General features: G+C 38.5%; 1 protein-coding gene across 2 annotated transcripts in view; it reads left to right on the top strand.

The window, feature by feature from the left end:
- Positions 1 to 20,663, top strand: part of enpp2 (ectonucleotide pyrophosphatase/phosphodiesterase 2) — a 34,841-nt gene extending 14,178 nt beyond the window's left edge. Inside the window, exons 7-25 of one of the 2 annotated variants that reach the window (XM_068569435.1) lie at positions 1 to 69; positions 470 to 589; positions 1,160 to 1,215; positions 3,324 to 3,389; positions 3,825 to 3,897; positions 4,051 to 4,159; positions 4,360 to 4,485; positions 4,932 to 4,963; positions 5,494 to 5,621; positions 10,014 to 10,089; positions 10,707 to 10,794; positions 10,965 to 11,134; positions 14,676 to 14,721; positions 14,977 to 15,116; positions 16,572 to 16,707; positions 17,788 to 17,865; positions 18,057 to 18,189; positions 18,839 to 18,992; positions 20,413 to 20,663. The exon at positions 1 to 69 is cut by the window's left edge and continues 11 nt beyond it. In XM_068569435.1, the coding sequence (XP_068425536.1) occupies positions 1 to 69; positions 470 to 589; positions 1,160 to 1,215; positions 3,324 to 3,389; positions 3,825 to 3,897; positions 4,051 to 4,159; positions 4,360 to 4,485; positions 4,932 to 4,963; positions 5,494 to 5,621; positions 10,014 to 10,089; positions 10,707 to 10,794; positions 10,965 to 11,134; positions 14,676 to 14,721; positions 14,977 to 15,116; positions 16,572 to 16,707; positions 17,788 to 17,865; positions 18,057 to 18,189; positions 18,839 to 18,992; positions 20,413 to 20,583 (1,971 nt within the window). In that variant the 3' untranslated portion in view covers positions 20,584 to 20,663. Of the gene's footprint in view, positions 70 to 469; positions 590 to 1,159; positions 1,216 to 3,323; positions 3,390 to 3,824; positions 3,898 to 4,050; positions 4,160 to 4,359; positions 4,486 to 4,931; positions 4,964 to 5,493; positions 5,622 to 10,013; positions 10,090 to 10,706; positions 10,795 to 10,964; positions 11,135 to 14,585; positions 14,722 to 14,976; positions 15,117 to 16,571; positions 16,708 to 17,787; positions 17,866 to 18,056; positions 18,190 to 18,838; positions 18,993 to 20,412 lie in introns of both variants that reach the window. The other variant, XM_068569434.1, reaches the window with a different exon arrangement.
- Positions 20,664 to 21,259: the final 596 nt, after the last annotated feature.

The raw sequence follows: 21,259 nt of genomic DNA, 5'->3' as shown, positions 1-21,259 counted from the left end.
ACCCATGCGCCATACATGAGGCCTGTTTACCCCTCAAAAACATTCCCCAACCTTTACTCACTGGCTACGGTATGGCACAGCAACATGTTGCTTTCAATGATCAGGTTGTCAGTTGTTTTAATAAAAAAAAGTACTGCAAATAATCTCAGCTGTATCTTAAAATTGCTAGCATTAGCGTTAAGCTCAAAGTAAAACTAAGACTAGCTTAAACTCAGGAGGAGCAGAGAGACTAAAGTATCGGGGCTCTCAAGTGTTACGCATTGAGCGTGACTGTCACTCATTTCGGTTTTAAGTCACGCCCTCCCGCCACACAGCTGTTCGGCGGCGCATATTTTTTTGTAAAAGTTACCAATTCTAGCTTTATATTATATCTATATTTTTGTAGGCAACACTGAGAAAAGAAGACCAAGTACAGTTTTGAAGTGACAAATGTTATTGGCCTCGGCATAATCTCAGTGTTAATCGTCAGGGTCTCTACCCAGAGTCTCATGGTATCATCGGCAACACCATGCATGACCCCGTGTTTGATGCCACCTTCACCCTGAGAGGCAGAGAGAAGCTCAATCATCGTTGGTGGGGAGGACAGCCTGTGAGTAAAGTCTCTTCTCTCTGTAATCTTTTTTTTTTTTACCATCTGTATTTCATCAACACTATGATTGCATTTTATTTGTGAGCTGACATAAATATGTTTTTTAAATCCATCTGAAAGGTCACAGATCAGAGTCAAACAAAGGCAGTAAAGAGTTTTCTTTTGAAGCCACTCACAGTATGAGTGGCGGGACTTAGATCTAACAAAATCACAACTGATAAACTTTATAATTCAGTGATTAATAACAGATGTCAATATGAACCGGCTTTGGGATTACTTTTAGTTCTCGCAAGACCAAAGCATTGACACTAGGTAGTCTGGAACTTTTTAGGGTTTTCCTTTAGTGGTTTTACTTAAAGAATAAACCTTGTTAAGATTTTATATGACAGAATACTGAGTCTGGATGCACTGCTAACCAACAAGACTTTACCAGTGTCTTCCAAAATAGTTGACAAACCGAAGAAAACCAACCTATTATATGGTTTTGTTGTCCAGTGTAACACTCCGTTAGCATCCTCCTAAAATATTTTAGACTGATAAAATAATAGGACTGCAATGTCTCTCTCCTAGATCTGGATTACAGCGGTCAAACAGGGAGTAAAGGCTGCCACCTTCTTCTGGCCTGTGTGAGTCTACATTTGAAGCTCTAATGGATTTTCTGAATGCATTTTCCATACATTCGTAGTATTCTTTTCCCTTATTAATACTTTGGAAATTACAGCTGGGTAGATGCTTCGAAAAGACAGCCTGCCTCTTTTCTTTGTGCCACTAAGTGTGACGCAGTTTTTTTACATTACTTTTAAACTCTGCTCTCTTTGGTCTGAGCTGTTTTATACGGTAGTCGGGAGTATTAGAGCCATGCACAAGGGGGGGAAAAAAGAAGAGGTGGAAGAGGTTTTGTTTTGCCTTTTTAGAATAAAGTCAAAGTTCTAGTTTGATTTATTCAAATTTCAAGTTTATTCTTAAGATTGTGTCTTTAATCTCGAAATGGTATTTCAACTGTATTTTTAATAATTTTTTTATAGGTTTTTGAAATATAAATATTAATCTTCCCTTTGGCAATAATACTGGAAGTTTGACCTTTGTTCTTGAATTGCAAAAAATACATACAATTCTTCCTCCCGGCGTAATGTAGAAAACATAACTTTATTCCCAACATTTTGACTTTATTCTCAAGGTGTAAATTAGATAAATAAAAAAACACTCTGGTGCAGATCTGGAATAGTTGTGTTTGGCAGATTACAAATGTTGCATGTTGCCTGGATTGAATCAGACGTAAACAAAACTCACAGGGAGTTAGATATCAGGTTGTTTAATATACTAACTGCACTCTTTTGTCATCATTTATGTACTCTGGTACCAGTTAAGAACATATTAATACATTGCCAGAAATTAGCTATCTGGCCTGTATTAATGTCGGAAGCTTTACAACCATGAGACATTTTGGACAATCACGTGGCAACATCAGTGTCCTCATACCTATGAAATCCGATATGCTTGTTCATGTTCCCGCTACTCACTCAGGCTGCAGCAGGAAAACCTATAGCCTGTGTGGGACACAAAGGAGCCCACATTTATCGGCACAGAGGCGGCTTTGATGGAGCGCGAGGCAGATCTCAGCAGAGGGCTGTTTTCACAGCAATTTGGGCAAATGGGCCTGTTTACACTACGCAGGGTTCCTCTGTGAGCCAGGGTCGCAGACATGTGGGGAAAAAAGCAAGAAAAGCCCTGTAAACCACATGCTCCAGTCCCGCGGCTTCCACTTGGCACTGACAATAGGTGGTAGCTATTGCTGACTTTTACCTCGCAGAGGTCCGTTGCTACTGTACATCGGATTGTGCATTGCTTCTGACCCCTCTAATGGAGATCTGACTCGGCAGTTATGTGTGTGTGTGTGTGTGTGTGTGTGTGTGTGTGTGTGTGTGTAGCTGCTGCTACTAATTTCACCACCAGTACTTCTTCACTTGTACTGTTGTAACAATTACAGCCACTACGGTTTCTATGAAGACCTAAACATTTTTATCCAAAGAGAAGCCGAGGGGCTGGAGCATGTGGTATACAGGGCTTTGCTTGCACTTGGCACTGACAATAGGTGCGTGAGAAAGAAAGGGAGCGTGAGGAGAGGGAGACTATCTGTCATAACAATAATGATGCCCAATTTCTTTTACATAATTTAGAACTCTACTACCACTGTGGGATTGTCACGGTAATGGGGTCCAGAGATTATTGCTAAACAATTTGCTGGCTGGTTGACGGTGGGTTCAACTTTCTGGGAGGCCCATCCCCACCCCTTAACCACAAGAAGAGAATGAGATGAGAGAATAAGAAAGAGAGTATATAAACAGGAGGATGGGAACTGTTGTTGAAAGGGTGAGACAAAAGTGCAAAGAGGGATCAAACCTGTTCTTAAGTATTCACACAGAGAAGACCCCACGCTACCTCGTACATCAAGTCTCACTCGAGGTTTGATAGTTGACAGCTGTGGACTATTTGACAGCCAGCATCTTGGTTGGTGGCCTCTTCACTACACAGGCAGCCTTTTGAATTTCAGACACTTTAACAGTGAGAGGGCTCCAAGTAGGTTTTTTTTTATGGGGCTCTTTGAGAGTCAGAGGGAAAAGTTTGGAGTTTAATGGTGGTTTTATGGGTCATGAAGGGCACTTGAATCTGAGTCTATCACTATAATTCTGTGCTTATGCCATGGCTTGTTAACATTTCGTTGTGTGTGTTCCAGTGCTATCCCTTTGGAGAGGCGGATACTGACCATGCTGCAGTGGCTCCACCTCCCTGAAAGGGAGAGGTGATATTGTTTTTTTCTTTTTTTGTGGGGGGGAGGGAATTTTCCTGTCAAATTGATTGATTATTTTGGGTTGATTGTACTGGGAATAGCTCCATTTAACATTCAAACTATCCCTTTAATGTAAAATCTTTATCTGAAAAGTAACTATAATTGTCTAATAAATTAAGAAAACGTATAGGGAAAGCTACAATAATTTCCATTTCCATTGATATATAGTAGAAGTATAAAGTAGTAGAAGTATAAAGTAATAGAAGAATAAAGTAGCGTACAATAGGAATATATTCAAGTAAAGTGGAATCTTAAAGTTCACAAGTGCTGTATTTGAGTTAATTGAGTTTGTCTTTACTGCAAGTGATGCACTTTAAAGCACCTGTTTATGTTGATTATTACTGTCACTCTAACTACCAAAAGCACATCTCCATCTTTTTGTTTCAGGCCTTACGTTTACGCCATGCACTCTGAACAACCAGACACATACGGACACAAAGTGGGGCCCATGAGCACAGAAGTGAGTATTGTGTATCTGCTGTGTTTGTGTAGGGGGGATGTGTGCGTTTGTATGGAAGCACATGTTAACTGTAAATACGTATTAGTTATTAAAAAAACATCAAAACAAACACAAACATATACAGTGGGTTCTCACTCCCTTTCTGTTTTCCAGTTGAACAACCCTCTGCGGATGATTGACAGGATTGTTGGCCAAATGATGGATGGACTCAAACTGATGAAATTGCACCGCTGTGTCAACATCATCCTAGTGGGAGATCATGGTACAGACATGCATGCACACGTATGCGTGCACGTATGCACCCACGCGCACACACACACACACACACACACACACACACACACACACACACACACACACACACACACACACACACACACACAGTGATGTAAAGTCATTATGCTGGAAGAGCACATCACATGTATGCTCCACTGAAGCAATTTTGGATGAAATACGTTGCAGGTATGGAAGAGGCGCACTGTGATCGCACCGAGTTCCTCAGCAACTACATGACCAACGTTAATGACATCATCCTCATTCCCGGGTCTCTGGGCAGAATACGCTCAAGATACACCAACAACCCTAAATGTGAGAAGAGACATGCTCATAAAATTGTATTTAATTTAATATTCCATTCTTTTTTCCTACCGACAAAGACATTGCTTTTTTTCACACAATATTTTTTGGGCTATTTTGCTTCCATAATATGTCTTCTTTTAGACAAGTAGAAAGAAAACATCAAAAATACACATTCAGATATTTATTTCACTCCTTTCTTTATATACATAACATTTCTGAAAACTTGTAATACAACAAAAGTATTGTCTTAATTTAAAATATGAATAATCAACTGGAGAAGTTTCATGGTGGTATCTATTTGTAATTTTGTTTTACTTACTGCAGCGTGTCACCTTAATGTTATTCTGGCCTTATTTGTCTGACTTACCAGTTGAAGTTCATAAATTTTTTTAACAGAATGTTGCTTTGTTGTACTTTACAGTTTTCACGACTCTGACCATTGTTCTTTATTTCAGATGACCCAAGGGCTGTTGTTGCAAATCTAACAGTAAGTATTAGGCTTGCATGAAAAATACTCAAACTTCTGTGAAGTTCCAACTGTGTAAACTTAATGATTTATCATTTTGTAAAATCTGATTCAAGTCCTAACGAGATCAAATCAAATGGATAACACTAGTAATAAAAACAAGTTAATAACCTATTTTAAGATATAAAAAACATAGAAAAGTATGAGAAAAGAAAATAGATATCGAATAATAACTAAAAAAAACTTGTAAATAATTTAAATCAAAATTATGGAAAATAGTTTTGAGCCTATAAGTAAAATCATTTTAAAGTCAATCCTCAACCCTATGTAAGTATAATGATGCTAGTTTTGGGTTAAGATGTTCTCTTTTCTTGGTTGTTGGTAAAATAAAAAATACAATTTTTTAGTTTTTTTTTTAGACATAATCCAATATAGAGTGCATTAATCTAGACTATAAAATACAAAGTCAACCAATTGTCATCTTTCAAAAAGAGGTAGGGCCTTACTCTTGCAATATTGGAGCAAAATACTATGATTGTTTTTTGTTATAGTGTAAGAAGGCAGACCAGCACTTCAAGCCGTATTTGAAGCAGCACCTGCCTAAAAGACTGCACTACGCCAACAACCGGCGCATCGAAGAGATTCACCTGCTGGTGGAAAGGAAGTGGCACGTTGCCAGGTACAGAACTGCCCCTACAACAGGACGTACAAATAACACCAGATGTTTACAAACAGAACTGGTCAAATGTAAAAAGAAAAAGAAAAAATAATTCCTTTCAATAAGCCCAATTAAGGGTAATGACTAGTTAGCAGTCAATCATATTTGTTAATATATAAAGAATATGTTGTTGATTTAAAAAAAAAAATGGACAGCAACCATGAGAGATGCTTGAGCATGTAAGAAATGAGATCAACAAATATATGGCTGATGGATCCAGCAGTGTGCAAGATTGCCACAGACACAGAAATGACTCTCTCTCTCACACACACACACACACACACACACACACACACACACACACACACACACACACACACAGAATACATAATCTCCTGTCGGAAGTGTATACTGAGCGCACACAAAGACAACCACTGAAGTGTTGAGCGTTTAAAAGGGTGTCAATGATTTAGATTGATTTAGATCACAGGTTGCTTTTATATAATTTAGAGCTCTACTACCACTGTGGGATTGGCACGGTACTTATTCATTATTTAATAATTAATAGATAGGCTAGTTTTTTAAATATCTTTTAGATGATCTTAATTTCTCCGGAAGATCTAACTCATTTAGTTTTAATTTGTTGCTGGAAGTGCTCCAATGTTCTGTACAGTCGATGTAAGTACATGGCATTTTCAGCCCACCTACTGATCAGTGAGGAATTTTACTGCACATCTTGCTTTACTTAAAAACACATTTTATACTAATGCTGCTAAGGCTGCTAGCATTGCTAAACATTTTTTTTGGTTCATGTTTTTTTTTTGTTTAAGTATACATTGCTACTTGACTTTTAAAAATACGAATGATTGATAATAATAGTCACACATTGTCGTTGAATGTAAACGGTTTGCATAACCCTGTCGAATGTCGGAAAATAATGATAAAATTAAGGAAGGATAAAACACGGAATATATATATATATATATATATATATATATATATATATATATATATATATATATATATATATATATATATATATATATATATATATACGTAGATCATTACTATAAACACCTAGCATTATTTTAAAAAGATTTCCCGACAATGTGTTTTCGAGCCGCTCTGAGTGTTTTCAGCTCCACCGTGAAAGGCCTAAGCAACAACCTACACAGTTGAAATACTCCTCTTTGGAAAGATAATGACCTAAAGAACACAATAAAACAAAGCCTTGGCCTGTTACCAAGGATTTTAGTCAAAAAACTCTGTTGTTCGGTTCAAAAATGAAAAAGTGATCAGCTTTATGCCTGAACATGCTCGGATAGAGGCATGCTGGGATTCAAAATCTGCATATTTCCCAATTTAAGACGGGACGAAATCGCCAACCCCAGTTTGCAGTCTGAAAAGTCAAAGAAGTAGGAAAATGAAACAGCCCGGCGATTAGATTGGTACAGGCTCGGAGAATTACGTAGAGGTGTTTATTTTTTAAATCAGACTTTGTAAAGAGTAAATATTGACAGAAAGGTATAAATTTATTTGCGCGAAAAAGTGTCTGCAAGGTTTTTGTAGTTACAGGGTTTAAGTAGTTACATAAACTTAACGGTACTTTTTTTTTTTTTGTTCGAACAGAAGTCTTTACTGTATTTTAGTAATTTTAATAAAGAGATCCTGTAGGAAACGTCACTTGACCTTTTTTTTTAATCATTTTTTGTCTGATAATAGCTGCAGCAGGTTTTGGGGGTGCTTAGGGTGCAACGGGGCTAAAGAAGAAATATATAAGAAGGAAAAGGAAAGATTTGCTGGGACGTTCCATTGTCTTCTCATTAAAATGTCGCTGTGAGAGAAGAGAAACCGGCGAGAACTGAACGAGACACGAGCCCTGAAACACGGGAATGCGCTCTTGTGCAAGATGAGAATAGCCGATCCGGAAGTATTTTTTACGGGGCTGATTGGATGAATTGTACGTCAGTTATTTATTTCTTTAATCGGTGATTGGCTAAACTGAGTATTAGACCCGTCTTCTTTGGGCAGAATCGATCAAGCCCCACGACGTGCACTAGCAGCAGAGACGTGCATGTGAGCAGCTCAAGGTGAATTAGACAGAACAAAGACCTTAAAGGGATAAAGGTTGAAAAATAAAAACACATCATTGGGCTTTTTGAACATGATGTGATCTGTTACTTAGAAGAACTTGACAAATCGGACAGATACTATGAAATTCAGCATACTTCCAAGACTCCTCTATATATTTCAATTACTACCAATTCAGATTCCTGAGAAACAATTCAGAGCCTGGGATAAAAATTATTTCAAGGTTTATATAGAACGACTAAAGGCCAAGAGTCAAATATAAAACATTACAGACTGGGAAAAATAACGAAAGCCTGATGCTACCAAACCTTAGGGCATATTCCTATGCAGCTCAAATTAGATCATTAATCTTTTTGTGTACCAACGACTATGAAGCAAAATAGAAGAACCTTGAACAATATGTAGAAGGAAAAGAAATCCAAATCCTTATTGGAGACAAAAATATAGCATACGATTTACTTGATTAGATGGATGCAACGACGGACCATGGCCAGGGCAGAGGGTACTCTGGACTCCCTCTCCAGAGCAGGAAACAGGGGTGGCTGCTAGCCAAAGGCGCACTGGAAAGGGGAGAGACCAGTCGATGAGGAGGGGAGAGTGTTGTGCGCATACTCAACCCAAATGAGGTGCCTGCTCCAGGAAGTGGGGTTCTGGGACACAAGGCAGTGGAGACCAGTCTCTAGCTCTTGGTTTAGCCGCTCTGTCTGACCGTTAGACTGGGGATGGTATCCAGACGACAGACTGACCGTGGCCCCCAGGAGACTGCAGAATTCCTTCCAGAACTTGGAGATGAACTGGGGGCCCCGGTCCGACACCACATCTGCAGGGAAGCCATAGAGACGGAAAACATGAGATAGGACGGCCTCCGCCGTTTCCTTGGCGGAAAGTAACTTGGGCAGGGGAATAAAGTGGACCATCTTAGAGAAACGGTCCACCACAGTGAGAACTGTGGTGTTACCCTCTGACAGGGGAAGCCCAGTAACATTCTGTGCCCAGACCTCATCAGAGACTTCCACCAGAGGTTCCCTGAGGAACCTGGGCCGTCGGGTGCCGGCCTTAGAAGGGGGGGGGGGGGTACTGTTACGCCCAGACCTGGGTAGTTTTGTGTTCAATGTTTGTTGTGTTGGCTGTCACTCAATCTGTCTCTCGTTTCAGACTCCTCCCCCCTCATGTGCCAGCATGTGTGATTGCAAGCCCCGCCCTCATTGTTTCCACCTGTGTCTCGTTCCCCTGGGTATTTAGTCTGTGTCTACCCTCTGTCTTGGCCAGTATATACTGTTAGGAAGACCAGGACCACGGGAGGTTGGACCCAAAAGCAGACACGAGAGACCAGGTTGTTGGTTGCAAAAAACAGAGTCTTTACTCTAGATGTTCGTACCATCAAATGATACACTGGCACAAGACAGAGGGTAGACACAGACTAAATACCCAGGGGAACGAGACACAGGTGGAAACAATGAGGGCGGGGCTTGCAATCACACATGAGGCTGGCACACGAGGGGGGAGGAGTCTGAAACAAGAGACAGAGTGAGTGACAGCCAACACAACAAACATTGAACACAAAACTACCCAGGTCTGGGCGTAACCATAAAGGTCTATTAGACCATAAAGGTCAAATAGACCTTTATGGTCTATTTGAGTCTAAATAGGACCATAATTACTAAATAAACATCATGCTTTATTGAAGAAGACTATAAACTAGAGTTTGAGAGCATAAACTCATGTTCACAATGTTTACTGTGGTAATAAATCAAGAGAGAAGTAGAGTGGTTTTCTCATAGACTTCTATACAATTTTACTTCTTTTTATGATGGCCAGTAGAGAAAAATGCAACTTCAAGACAATTCCGCATTTATCCGGTTGCAGCCTAAACCAATCACGATTTAACACATTTATTTATATACCAGTAATCTTGATTAGTTGTTTTTAGTTTCTGAAAGTTAGTCTTTCATTTTCCAACTCAATTCAGCTGATTTGACCACAGTTTGGTTTGTGTGACTAATGGGTGACCTTATTTAAGAATTGTCAAAAGAAACTTGAATACAATAAATTAGCTGAGCAGCTAAAACCAGCAGTATAAAACAAAATTGCTTTGTGTGGTATGCAATATTTTAGCTTTTGACTTGACTGAGTCATATGACACAATAATCTGAACCTTCCAGCCAGGTTTTGTAGTGTATGATCAATTTAAGATTGAAAAGCGTTGATTTATATCAACGCTTTTCTATTTGCAAGAGACATCGCTTAGCCTTTGCTGGTCCACTTTGCAACTGCACATAGACAACCAAGTTTTGATTGATTGATTCATATTGTTCATTACAGGAAAGTTCCTGAAGGGAAGAGACACTGTGGCTTCTCTGGTGACCATGGATATGACAATAAAATCAACAGCATGCAGGTACTCTTGATAATCTACAGTCAACCATAGTACACAAGTATTAGGTCTTCAATCCAACACAGTGACTTAATAACTGGAGTGACCAGACATCCTGAAAAATTTGTGACATACCCTGTTTATCCAGAAAATTAGACTTAATCTGTGTTTTGATGAGTTCTAGCCTAATAAAAAATTAGACTTACTGTCTGTTGTGAAACATCATTTTGGTGTTGCCCACAGATGGGCGCTGTTATCTCTGTGGCACTTTATTGTCATTATTTTAACAGTGTAAAATACTGCAGCAAATTGAGAAACAACAAAGCATAGGGGCGATGCATAGCAATGACATTGTTGAATTAAAACATCTACTAAGAGAAATTAAACCACCCATTGCTGACATGAAGCATGTTAAACAACTAGCCAAAAAGCCAAATAGTTACTTCAAGTACCATGTTGAGGAGAGGTATCTGAACAAAACGCTTTTTGTAAAGTCTACAGGAAAGAATACTACAATTATTATCGCTACTGTTCACTGACATGAAAATAATCTACTAGAGGCTACGCACCAACTACTATCTCCAGTTTTACCCATTCTGGTCATCTGGTTATTTACTTGTGCCATCAACTCTTATTTTCAGACTATTTTCTTGGGGTATGGACCTACATTTAAATTCAAGACTAAAGTTCCAGCCTTTGAAAACATTGAACTTTATAATGTCATGTGTGGTAAGGCATTTTCTGTTTTTGTCCTTCTGAGTGCATGTCTATGATTCTAGTCATCTTGGACAAGCCAAAATGTGTTTTAATTAATATGTGAGTGAGTCACAACATAAGTGGTGTTGTATGTGTCCACTAATTTGTTTGACTGACATGAAACTGATTTCTCCCGCTCTCAGATCTTCTGGGTCTGAAACCAGCCCCCAATAATGGAACCCATGGCAGTCTGAACCACCTGCTGAGAAGCCCCCCCTACAGGCCCACCATGCCAGAGGAGCTTTCCAGGCCAGCAGCATCTGGTCTTGGTCCTGCAGGAACAGACGACCTCGGCTGCAGCTGTGAAGACAAGGTCAGCCATGATGACTCAGTGGCAGACCCGGACCCGGCTTCCTGTCCACTGCTGAAAGGAATACCAGTTTTAAGGAGATTGGCTTGTCTGTCAAGCTCACTTAAATCACTGATAACAACAGTTAAATAAAAATCCGTCTGATCTTTATCATCTGCCTTGGAACTTCACGCAGACACTATGTCATACATGAAATTGGTCGATAGCATACACACATTTATTTCAAAAGTGTCAATAATTCATTAAGTTGATTAGTAAGTAAGGAATTGCAAGTTTAAGCAGCTCTAAAGCTAAGTAGTTAAGACATGAATATGGTAGTTATCTGATTTGGATGGCAGGTATTAAATGTTATGCTCCTAAAGGATAATTCCAGTTTATTACAACTTGGATCTAATATTCAGAAGTTTGAACACTGATTCTCTGGTTTTGGTCAGATAGAGGTATGATTGTATAGAAGTCTACAAAAAATGACCCTACACATTGTAAACATGAGTGACGCAAATGCTAGTTTCAAGCTTTTTTCAATACAGCACATAATAAATTATATAATAATTATAGAAAACAATATTACATTCAGAGTCAAATATACCATAAAGCGGGCTCATTTCATGAAAGTTAAATGCATAATTTTGGTCTCCTCAAAATTGGCTTATTCAGTGTTTGTTAGTACCTGGTTCCACCCTGTCTTGTAAAAAAAAAAATGGTGACAACCAAAATGCTGTTTGTAGCCCACAAACCGATGGGTGCCGTCATAGTGTCAATGTCTATTTCGTATAGAGTGTCTATGGTTCACACCTGACATTAGAATGCATCTCCCCATGCGTCTTGAATCACTTATGAACGGATGATCTCACTACCCGCTCTCTATTCAAATAAACACATGCAAAAAACGAATGCATTGTTATTTTTAACAGGCAGGAGACAGCGATGCAGTTCCAGTGCCTGAAACATTTAAAGTAGAAACTAAACTAAAGAAGAAATAAAAAAATACACCAGACGTCCTCATTGATAGCCTCATTGCGATATTGATCTCTCGGTTTCCGTAGAACTAACTCAAATGAAAATCAGATAGCATGTTTTGTGTGTGCTTTATTCACGAAAATCCATTTTGACGGTTGTTGCTCTTTAATAAGACACTATTGGCGTGTAAATGAATACATCCTTTTGCAGACATAGAGGTTGTCAGCTAAGTTTGTGGACCTTCAATGTGGCCCTAAAGCCATAATGAGTCAAATTACCAAAATAAAATGAAAAGTTGTAATATACTGGAATTGTAAAACTTATAGGCATAATATATTACATCAGTAGGATTTCTAAACTGAAACGATCACTGGAAAGACAACAAAAGCAGTGTATTTTGGTCAGATATTATTGAGAGTGAATGTCCCTGAGCATAGTGTAACTTGTTGGCATGGACCACTAAAGTGATTAGGGATACATGGATACTTTTGGTATCCATTGCATGTTTGCATCAATTGAAGTTGATTAATAAGCCAATCTACAAAAATGTATTACTTTAATGTAATGATAAAGATGCAAGGACAACTTTTTGAGTCCATGTAACAAGGCAGTTTTGCTCTGGTAACCATAAATCTGTATCACATGTGCTATTGTCACTAAGCCATCAGTTATTATCTTATAGAGTATAGAAATGATGAAATGCTTAAACGTAAAACTGCCAGTTAGCATGTTTTCAAAAAGTATCCATTTCAACCTTTCTTGGGGTTGCACCTTATGTAACTGTGCTCTCCTCTTTGAGAGAGTTGCAAAGTCTTATATGATGCTGATTTCACCAGGCCAAATTGGACTCTTTCAAAGTTCAACAGAGTATTATTGTGTTGCTGGCCAGAGGCCAACCATTCTCATTTTTTTTTGACTGTGTTTCCCCATGAAATCACTCAAGTAAATAATCACTGCTCAGTCTCACTGTGTTCCTGCTGAGGCCTAATCCATACATGCACATGCATTTTTGTAAACACTATTTTGTCAAAAACTGTATAAAAAAATTAAATTTAAAAAACCTCTCTTAATATGAAAATGCAAAAACACAATTCAAGCATTGTGAAGTGCAGTGGGCAAGTTGGGTCACACACGTAGTGAGCGACTTTCCATAGACTTGCATTGGAAAAGAGACCTCTGTAACTCGGAGGATACATTTGTTTTGGGAGGGAGGATCAACTTATGGACTAAGCCTCAGTATTCATTTTATGTATGTTTTTATTTAACAGTAAAAATGCACTAAACATTTACCCTACCAAATATAGCGAAAAGCAAATTTCCATGTTTAGGCCATGAATTACAAATCTGGTATTTTCATAATATTTTACAGATTTGAGGGAGCTAAAAGGAACTTTTTCACCATCTCTCCAGTCAGTCTAATGTCTGACTCACAATGGAGACACTCTTTATGTTGGGACAAAATGTGATGAGAAAGATGAAACATGACGACATGGCAGTTGCTCGGTTATCATAATTATTTAAATATGTCCAAGAGCTAGATATTGTCCTCAAATTGTGTACAATCAGCAGTATATTCATGTCTGTTTTTGTGTTTTGTTTTCAAAATGCAGTTAAAGTGTCTTTGTATTGTCTTTTTACTCCTGTTGACCTTTAAAAAGATGAATCTGCATGGGCTCATCACCCACTGTTAACTCATTATTTGTGCGTGTCTGTCTGTGACTAAGTGTGTGTAAAGGAGCCTGTTTTACTTGTAAAAAAGTACCTGATTGCTTTGATGTGTCTTTGGCCGTGGTTCCACTACTATTTTCAATGTGATTTTTGTCATCCGATTGTGCCATGACATTAACTGCCAGGTCTGGGTGCTCCGAGATCTGTTCTTGGCTGCAATGGTGCCGATCAGCCAGACAATATACTGAGGTGGCCTGACTACATTGAGATCAGACCCCAGTGTGTTTGTCACTGTATTTTTTGGCAGCTATTTGTCTTCCAAAACAAGTCTTCTGACACTGCAGGAATGAAGAATAGAACTACAGGAAATTAAATGAGTTTATCCATTGTTTTAAAGATGCTCCATTGAAGATATACATGATATCTGATCAGGTATGGTACTTAACAAATGTCAAGTGCGATCTGGTGCATCTGATCACAAAAGTCACATTGAGAAAGTCTTACCACGGCTCTATTCAGCTCCCTTAAAAACTGAAACAACAGTGTTACATCTTTGCTTTTTGCTGCAGAGCTGGACTCAGTTCACCTCCAAGTCAAGCCGTTCAAACAAAATCCGTAGATAACATGCCAATAAAAAGGAAACCTCTCATTCCATCCTTTTTGGTCTAGATGCATTTTGTGTGTATTTTTTAAAATCTATTTCCCGAATAGCTTGGATTGGTAGTGAGTGAGACTCAGCCCCTCTCTGCAGCATTTCACTTTTTACTGTGTTTGTGATTCCCATGAAGATCTCAAGAGATTGTTTCAATCTCCGATCTTTTTGCAGTTGCGTGTAAAAAGTAGGGGCCAGAGAGGTTTGAAAGTGACCCTTGTACGAGGCTATAATCTGGAGTCACTCTGGCTCTGTCTCTTACAGAACAAAGTGGAGGAGTTAAACCAGCGGCTGAGGCAAGCTATGGATGGTCAGTCTTTCACGATGTTACTAAAAATGTAATTTGATATATCTAACTTGTAGAAATACAGTAAATTAGCCCCAGTGTACCAAGTAAACCTGCATCCCGATCCCATCCATTCATACTGTGTAGACAACAATCGTCGCCATCACATGTTGCTGTTCTTTCACTTGGTCGTAAATAGACTTGTAAATGTGTCCACACCTCTGCTGTGTGTGTCTCCCCAACTCCCCCCCCCCCCTCCTCCAACCCCTCCCCCCTTAGACAGCAGGAACTTGCCGTATGGCCGACCTGCTGTACTCTTCCGTACCAAGTACTCCATCCTCCACCACAGTGACTACATCAGCGGCTACAGCGAGGCACTCTCTATGCCTCTCTGGACATCATACGCCGTCAGCAGACAGGTAATTTTCATCCTGTACTTTTCTATTGTGGATATGTACTGTCAGAAAACAGGCAGCACGGGCACCTCATTCAGAGGATAGTAAGCCAGATGGAGTTGTTCACATCAGCCAATTATACAGCAGTATCTGTCTCTTACTGGCATGTCTGAACCTTCTGACAGCTCATGGCCAAGTGGTCTCAAGTTGCAATCAACATATATGTTTGTCAGATGCCAAACTGACACACAGACTCATATTATTTGATTAAATCAGTGGTTTTCAAACTTTTTCTGTCACGCCCCACTTTGGAGGAAGAAAAATGTTCAGGCCCTACTTCTCCAACAAAATTGTAACAAAATGCTAAAAATATTTGTGACTCCTCATCCGTGCTTTTTCAAAAAACAGATTAAAGAAAATTGAAATCCCTTTCAAGTAAACCAGATTGCTCCATGAGACAGAAACTTATATGCGCAATCACTTTGTTAGAACAATGCAAATAAAGTTCTATTTGTGTAATATTTGGTAAAATACATTTACCTATTGTGGCTGCAATTAATCTATTTTGCACTGAATATACTTTTAAGATAATAACAATAACGTTCAACCTGTGCAAAACAAAATGAGTTCAGATGTGTAAGCCATCACGTTGTATCAGTATTATTGGCTGCAGTGAGCTGCTTTTCTCTACAAATGTTTTTAAAACCGGGTTGTAGACTTGATACGGTTGCTCTCAATTTATGCTCAATGTTGAGCTGAGATCTATATTCAGTTTTAGGAGACGCAACAGCAGCAAAGTCCTAAGAGACTCACAAAGATCTCACAGAGATCAGCGTTTAGCAAAACGGCAAGAATCGGCTAATCACGCATGTGCAAGCATACCCTGTTAACAGGGTAACGTAAAACATTTCGACGAAAGTACAGACTTTTCGCCATGTATTTCTTAAGGATGTTTGATGTACGTGTACTTTGTATTTTTGTACTATATAAAGTTATCATGTTCATAAGGAGAGTGTTCGTCCTGAAACCACAAGATAGCCGGTTCGATCCCTGTTCTCCCCATAGTTTCATGTTGAAATGTCCTTGAGCAAGACACTGAAACCCCAATGCTTCACAGCAGCACACACTGCTCCTTAATTACTAATGATGGGTAAAATGCAGAGATATACATATATATATATATATATATATATATATATATATATATATATATATATATATATATATATATATATATATATATATATACACCCCCCCAAGCTACAATTTTAAAACTTCACATGTTCTCTGTCCTCATGACTTCTGATCACATGACTTCTGATCACATCACTGTTAATAGTCGATATTTTTATCCAGATTCCATCCTTCTCATCGATCAGACCACTGAAAAAACACTGATAGTTCAAACTAAAACTCAGCTGGTGTGTGTGTGTGCGTGTGTGTGTGTGTGTGTGTGTGTGTGTGTGTGTTATCCTCAAGGTCGAAGTATCCCCTCTTCCTGAAGTCCTGTCCAACTGTGTGAGACCTGATACCAGAGTCCCTCCAGCCTATAGTCAGTCTTGTACCAACTACAAAGCAGAAAAACAGATCACCTATGCCTTCCTGTACCCACCACGTGAGTTTACCACCACTACTTCAACACTGAATTACACTAACAAAATTGAAAAGGTGCACTAATGAGAGTGCAGATCTCTGCCAGTTGCGCCACAACAAACCACAATTGTCTAACCCCCAGTCTAGACCGCAAATGTGTCAGACAAGTTCTATTAGCACCAGCTCCATGCAGGCCCACACTTCAGCTGCGCTTAACTGGGATAACCTCAACTTGTGACCTTAACTCAACCTCAACTCAAAAGTGTGATTACTTCAACCATGAGCACAAAAATGATAAGGCTGATGGGTCCAGTAGTATGCAAAGTTCGCCATAAATAAACACACACCAGTCACAGAGCGTCACGGCGGCGTGCAGGTCTCTTCTGGTCCGGCCGAACGCCGAGCGCCAGGAGAAGTCTGGTGATAGTTGTAACGTAGCTCATTTTCATCTTAAACTGAAAACTTGTCTTGGACTATTAATCAGACTTTTTATTTTTACATTTTTACAATAAATTATTGTAATCCGAAAAATAAAATCAGCTAATAGATTGTAGAAATAGTCAATAATTACTTTGATATGTTGGCTCATATTATTTCATGTTTTAAACAAAGACACTTGTATACCTTATGCTGGCTGTTTCATACTCATATTTGCAGTCTTATTTTCATATTTTTTTCTATAATTTATATGCGTTATAATAACATTTTACTTACTAACTCTATTACTGAGATCTACCAACACCTGCACCTGAAATAATTTTTATGATCGGCGACAACCGTGATCAGAAGCAATCGTGTATTTGGGTTGTCCTTTCGTTTGTCTGTCCCATTCTCGTCACTGCATAATCTCAGGTGAGATTTTCTCCAAATATGGCATAAACTTTCACCTTGACCGAAGGATGAACTGATTATATGTGGTCAAAGATGAAGATCAATTTGACCTCATGAGCTCAAGAATTCACATGCTAATTATTACAATTTCACTCAAATGTTTCGTTTGGACAGATGGGGATTTAAACTGCAATTTGAGTAGTTGGCGAAGACATACAACTGTGAAGTGATTATTCTAGTTAATCATGTTCTGTTTTTTCATTATTGGCAGAATTCTCCACAACCATGGACAAAAAATATGATGCTGTGCTCATCACCAACACCGTCCCTATGTATCCTGCATTCAAGAGTAAGTCAATCAGTAATTTCAAGTTCTTCAAGGGAGTTCTTCGGAATCCCGTTAGAACCTTGTATATTGTGAATTAATTTGAAGAAATAGAATCCAAATCAGTGCTAATATATTAACTGATATATTCACCGCTTTTCTGTATCTTCACCTCCCATAACATCCTCCCCGTTTTTTTTCTCTCACTCTCCAAGGAATATGGAGTTACTTCCAGAGAGCGCTGATAAAGAAATATGCCACTGAGAGAAATGGAGTGAACGTGCTTATTGGACCCATATTTGACTATGACTACGATGGTGTCAGGGACTCCGCTGAGAAGATGAAAGAGTAAGAGCATTATTTTTCCTCCACCTTTGATTCAGCTTCAATACACATACAGTTTCAATGTATGCTTTTTACAGTGACGGGCGGTGAGGTTCGTGGCTGGTGAGGCACAGACTCTTTCAAAGATAAAAAAAATATTTCACACTAATCAAGTAGCTTAATTCACTATTCAGTTGGCAGTTTGCCCATTGACAACTTGTTGTTTTTCATATTTCATATTTCATATCGGCATCCTTTACACATAGATACATATTTGATTCCACCAATTTATAACGGCTCAGAGAAAGAGTGTGCTTTGTATTGCCAATGCAATTCCACAATTTATACTTATTCAATACAAATAAAAATAGGCTATATAACCTACAGCATTGTATGCTTGGTCCTACCTTTACTTGTGAATTAAGTCCATTTGTTTATCCTTCTGGACAACAATCTCAATGACAAGCATAAATCTTTTATCAACCTTTGTGTTTTTTCACTATAGGTTTTATATCAATCAGCAATACTAAATAGGTTCTACACAAATGCGAAATACACTACCTGTTTCATGCCTCACTTACCTTTGTTTATAAAAAAAAGTAGGAGGAAAACTTATTCCTGGCTAAAAGTTTGTCCGTTTGTTACAAATGAAACAAGTTTTTTGTTGTTGCAGGTACGTAAGTGGGTTGATACCGGTCCCTACGCACTTCTTTGTGGTTCTGACCAGTTGCTTGGACTTCACGCAAGCCGCAGACTCGTGTAGCGGTCCGCTCAACAGCGCAGCTTTTATCCTGCCGCACAGAGCCAACAATGACGAGACCTGCAACGTAAGGAACTATCACGTATTTATCACCACATTAGATAGCTATCAGCTATTACAGAACGGTTCTTATTATAGATTCCCTAGGTTAGGAATGCTAAGATGGGGATACCCACACTTGGCTTGTGAGCTACTTTTATAAATGAGCAAGTAAAATATATATATATATATATATATATATATATATATATATATATATATATATATATATATATATATGTATCTATATATATATATATATATATATATTATTTTTTATTTATATATATATATATATATATATAAAAGTTATTTATATATATTTGTATATATATATATATACAAATATATATATATATATTTTTAAAATCGTGTTTAGCATTTTAGCGCATCATGCTTGTTGGTGTACTATGCAGTGGGAATTAAGGAAATCAGGGAAAACATCGTCCTCCCTGCATAAATTAATTCAAACGGCCGACCATTGCAGGTCCATTGTCAAATGATTATGATGATATGATGAAAAATTATGATTAATATACTGCTGAATCCATATTATGACACTTTATATTTCCCAGACTTACCTGGGTTAGTCATTATTTTTGCCATGATATTGACATTTCTATCTTCAAAACGTATAAAAGTATAAAATATCGCTATTAAAAACAGCACTATTTCATACTATTCTTGATACAATTGGGAAACATTGAGGGCACCGACTCAATGTCAGTGTGAAGAGAGGGTAGAAAGTGCTTTCTGTGTGGCAATGCCGAACGGTTTCAAATTGATATTGATACTTTCTTATGTATTAATACCATATTTTTACCTCAGTATAGAGTAGAAACAGGGGGAAACAGTTGTTATTTAACTAAATTTTAAGTCAAAACAGAATAGACTTTATTTTGTATAGCATATCATGAGTCTCATATAAATTGAGTTATCAACTTTTAGAGAAAATCCAACCCAACAAGGCGCTGCTGAATTGCGGGTTAATCACATAACCCGCAATCCAGTGCAGTAAAACCCAGCTATGAAGACACATTTGGCTTTAAATGGTCATTAATAAAGTGATACAATGCCGCACAGCCCTGCGCTAATTGCCTCAATGCTTGATTTGGTGTGCTTGCAGCCTATTTTCCGCCAAAACTATCATTGTTCTTTATATTTCTGTTTGTGTGGAGAGCAAACAAAACAAACCAATGGGTGACGTCACAACGACTATGTTCACTTCTTCTGTACGGTCTATGGTTTTTATGCTAAGTAGGCTAACTAACTCCAGCTTTGTACTAACAAACATGAGAGTGGTAGTTATTTACTTATCTCACTCTCATGACAATCCGGACTGTGGTTTTTTAAAGCCAAATCACTTGAGGGTTGCGAGCGATGGAGGGATTCAAACTCCATAGGAGGAGGTAACTAACGTTTCTGTTCTATTTACGGCTTCTCTGCAGAGCTCAGAGGAGGAGTCTCGCTGGGTGGAGGACTTGATAAAAATGCATACGGCTCGAGTCAGAGATGTGGAGATCCTGGCAGGCTTGGATCTGTACCGCAGAACCACCCGGAGCTACACTGAAATCCTCTCGCTCAAGACCTATATGCACACGTACGAGAGCGAGATCTGACATCCCCTGTCCACAACACTGATGTTGCTGATTCCTTTTTTTTAACTGTGGTGGATGTATGTGGTACAAGGAAGAGGTGGCTTCACCTCAGTTACACTGACCTACACCAGCTTCAGGCTCTTGCTGGATGCAATGGCTGCAGTGTGCACCTTCTCTGTTGTGGCCCTTTTACTGGGCACTGGTTTCATCTCATTAATCTCTTCCATCTGTAAAACATAGCATTGAACACCACTAAGGCTGAGCTGTGACACTGTCCACTTTATTTTGATGAGCAGCTTGATCGACACTCAGATTCAATGAAATGACATCAAACTGAACAACATGACCTATATAAGTAGATCCAAACAGCTCAAATTGAATTTTTACCAGTACTTTTCTGTCATAATGTGCAAATAACAGAAAAAAACATTTAAGTGTAATCAAGTGTTTTGTTTGCTATTATATCTTAATCTGCTCATTGAGATTTCTGATGTTTACACTGTATGTGTGTGTGTGTGTGTGTGTGTGTGTGTGTGTGTGTGTGTGGAATTTAATTCCATATATTTTTGATCATGTTTGGCTGTCGATTGTGTTTATGTGCAAGTTGGTGCAAGTTGGTTGGCATCATTTTGTTTTTTTTACAACTAGAGGGAGGGTGGAGCTAAGTACAACCGAAAATTGAGTTCGCATTTTAAGC

This window comes from Clinocottus analis, unplaced genomic scaffold (assembly GCF_023055335.1).
Source record: "Clinocottus analis isolate CAN_PGR_092001 unplaced genomic scaffold, fCliAna1.0.p SCAF_9, whole genome shotgun sequence".
NCBI classification, from domain to species: Eukaryota; Metazoa; Chordata; class Actinopteri; order Perciformes; family Cottidae; genus Clinocottus; species Clinocottus analis.
Note: the sequence above shows the minus strand (reverse complement) of the source record. Positions and strands in the feature narration are given on the sequence as shown.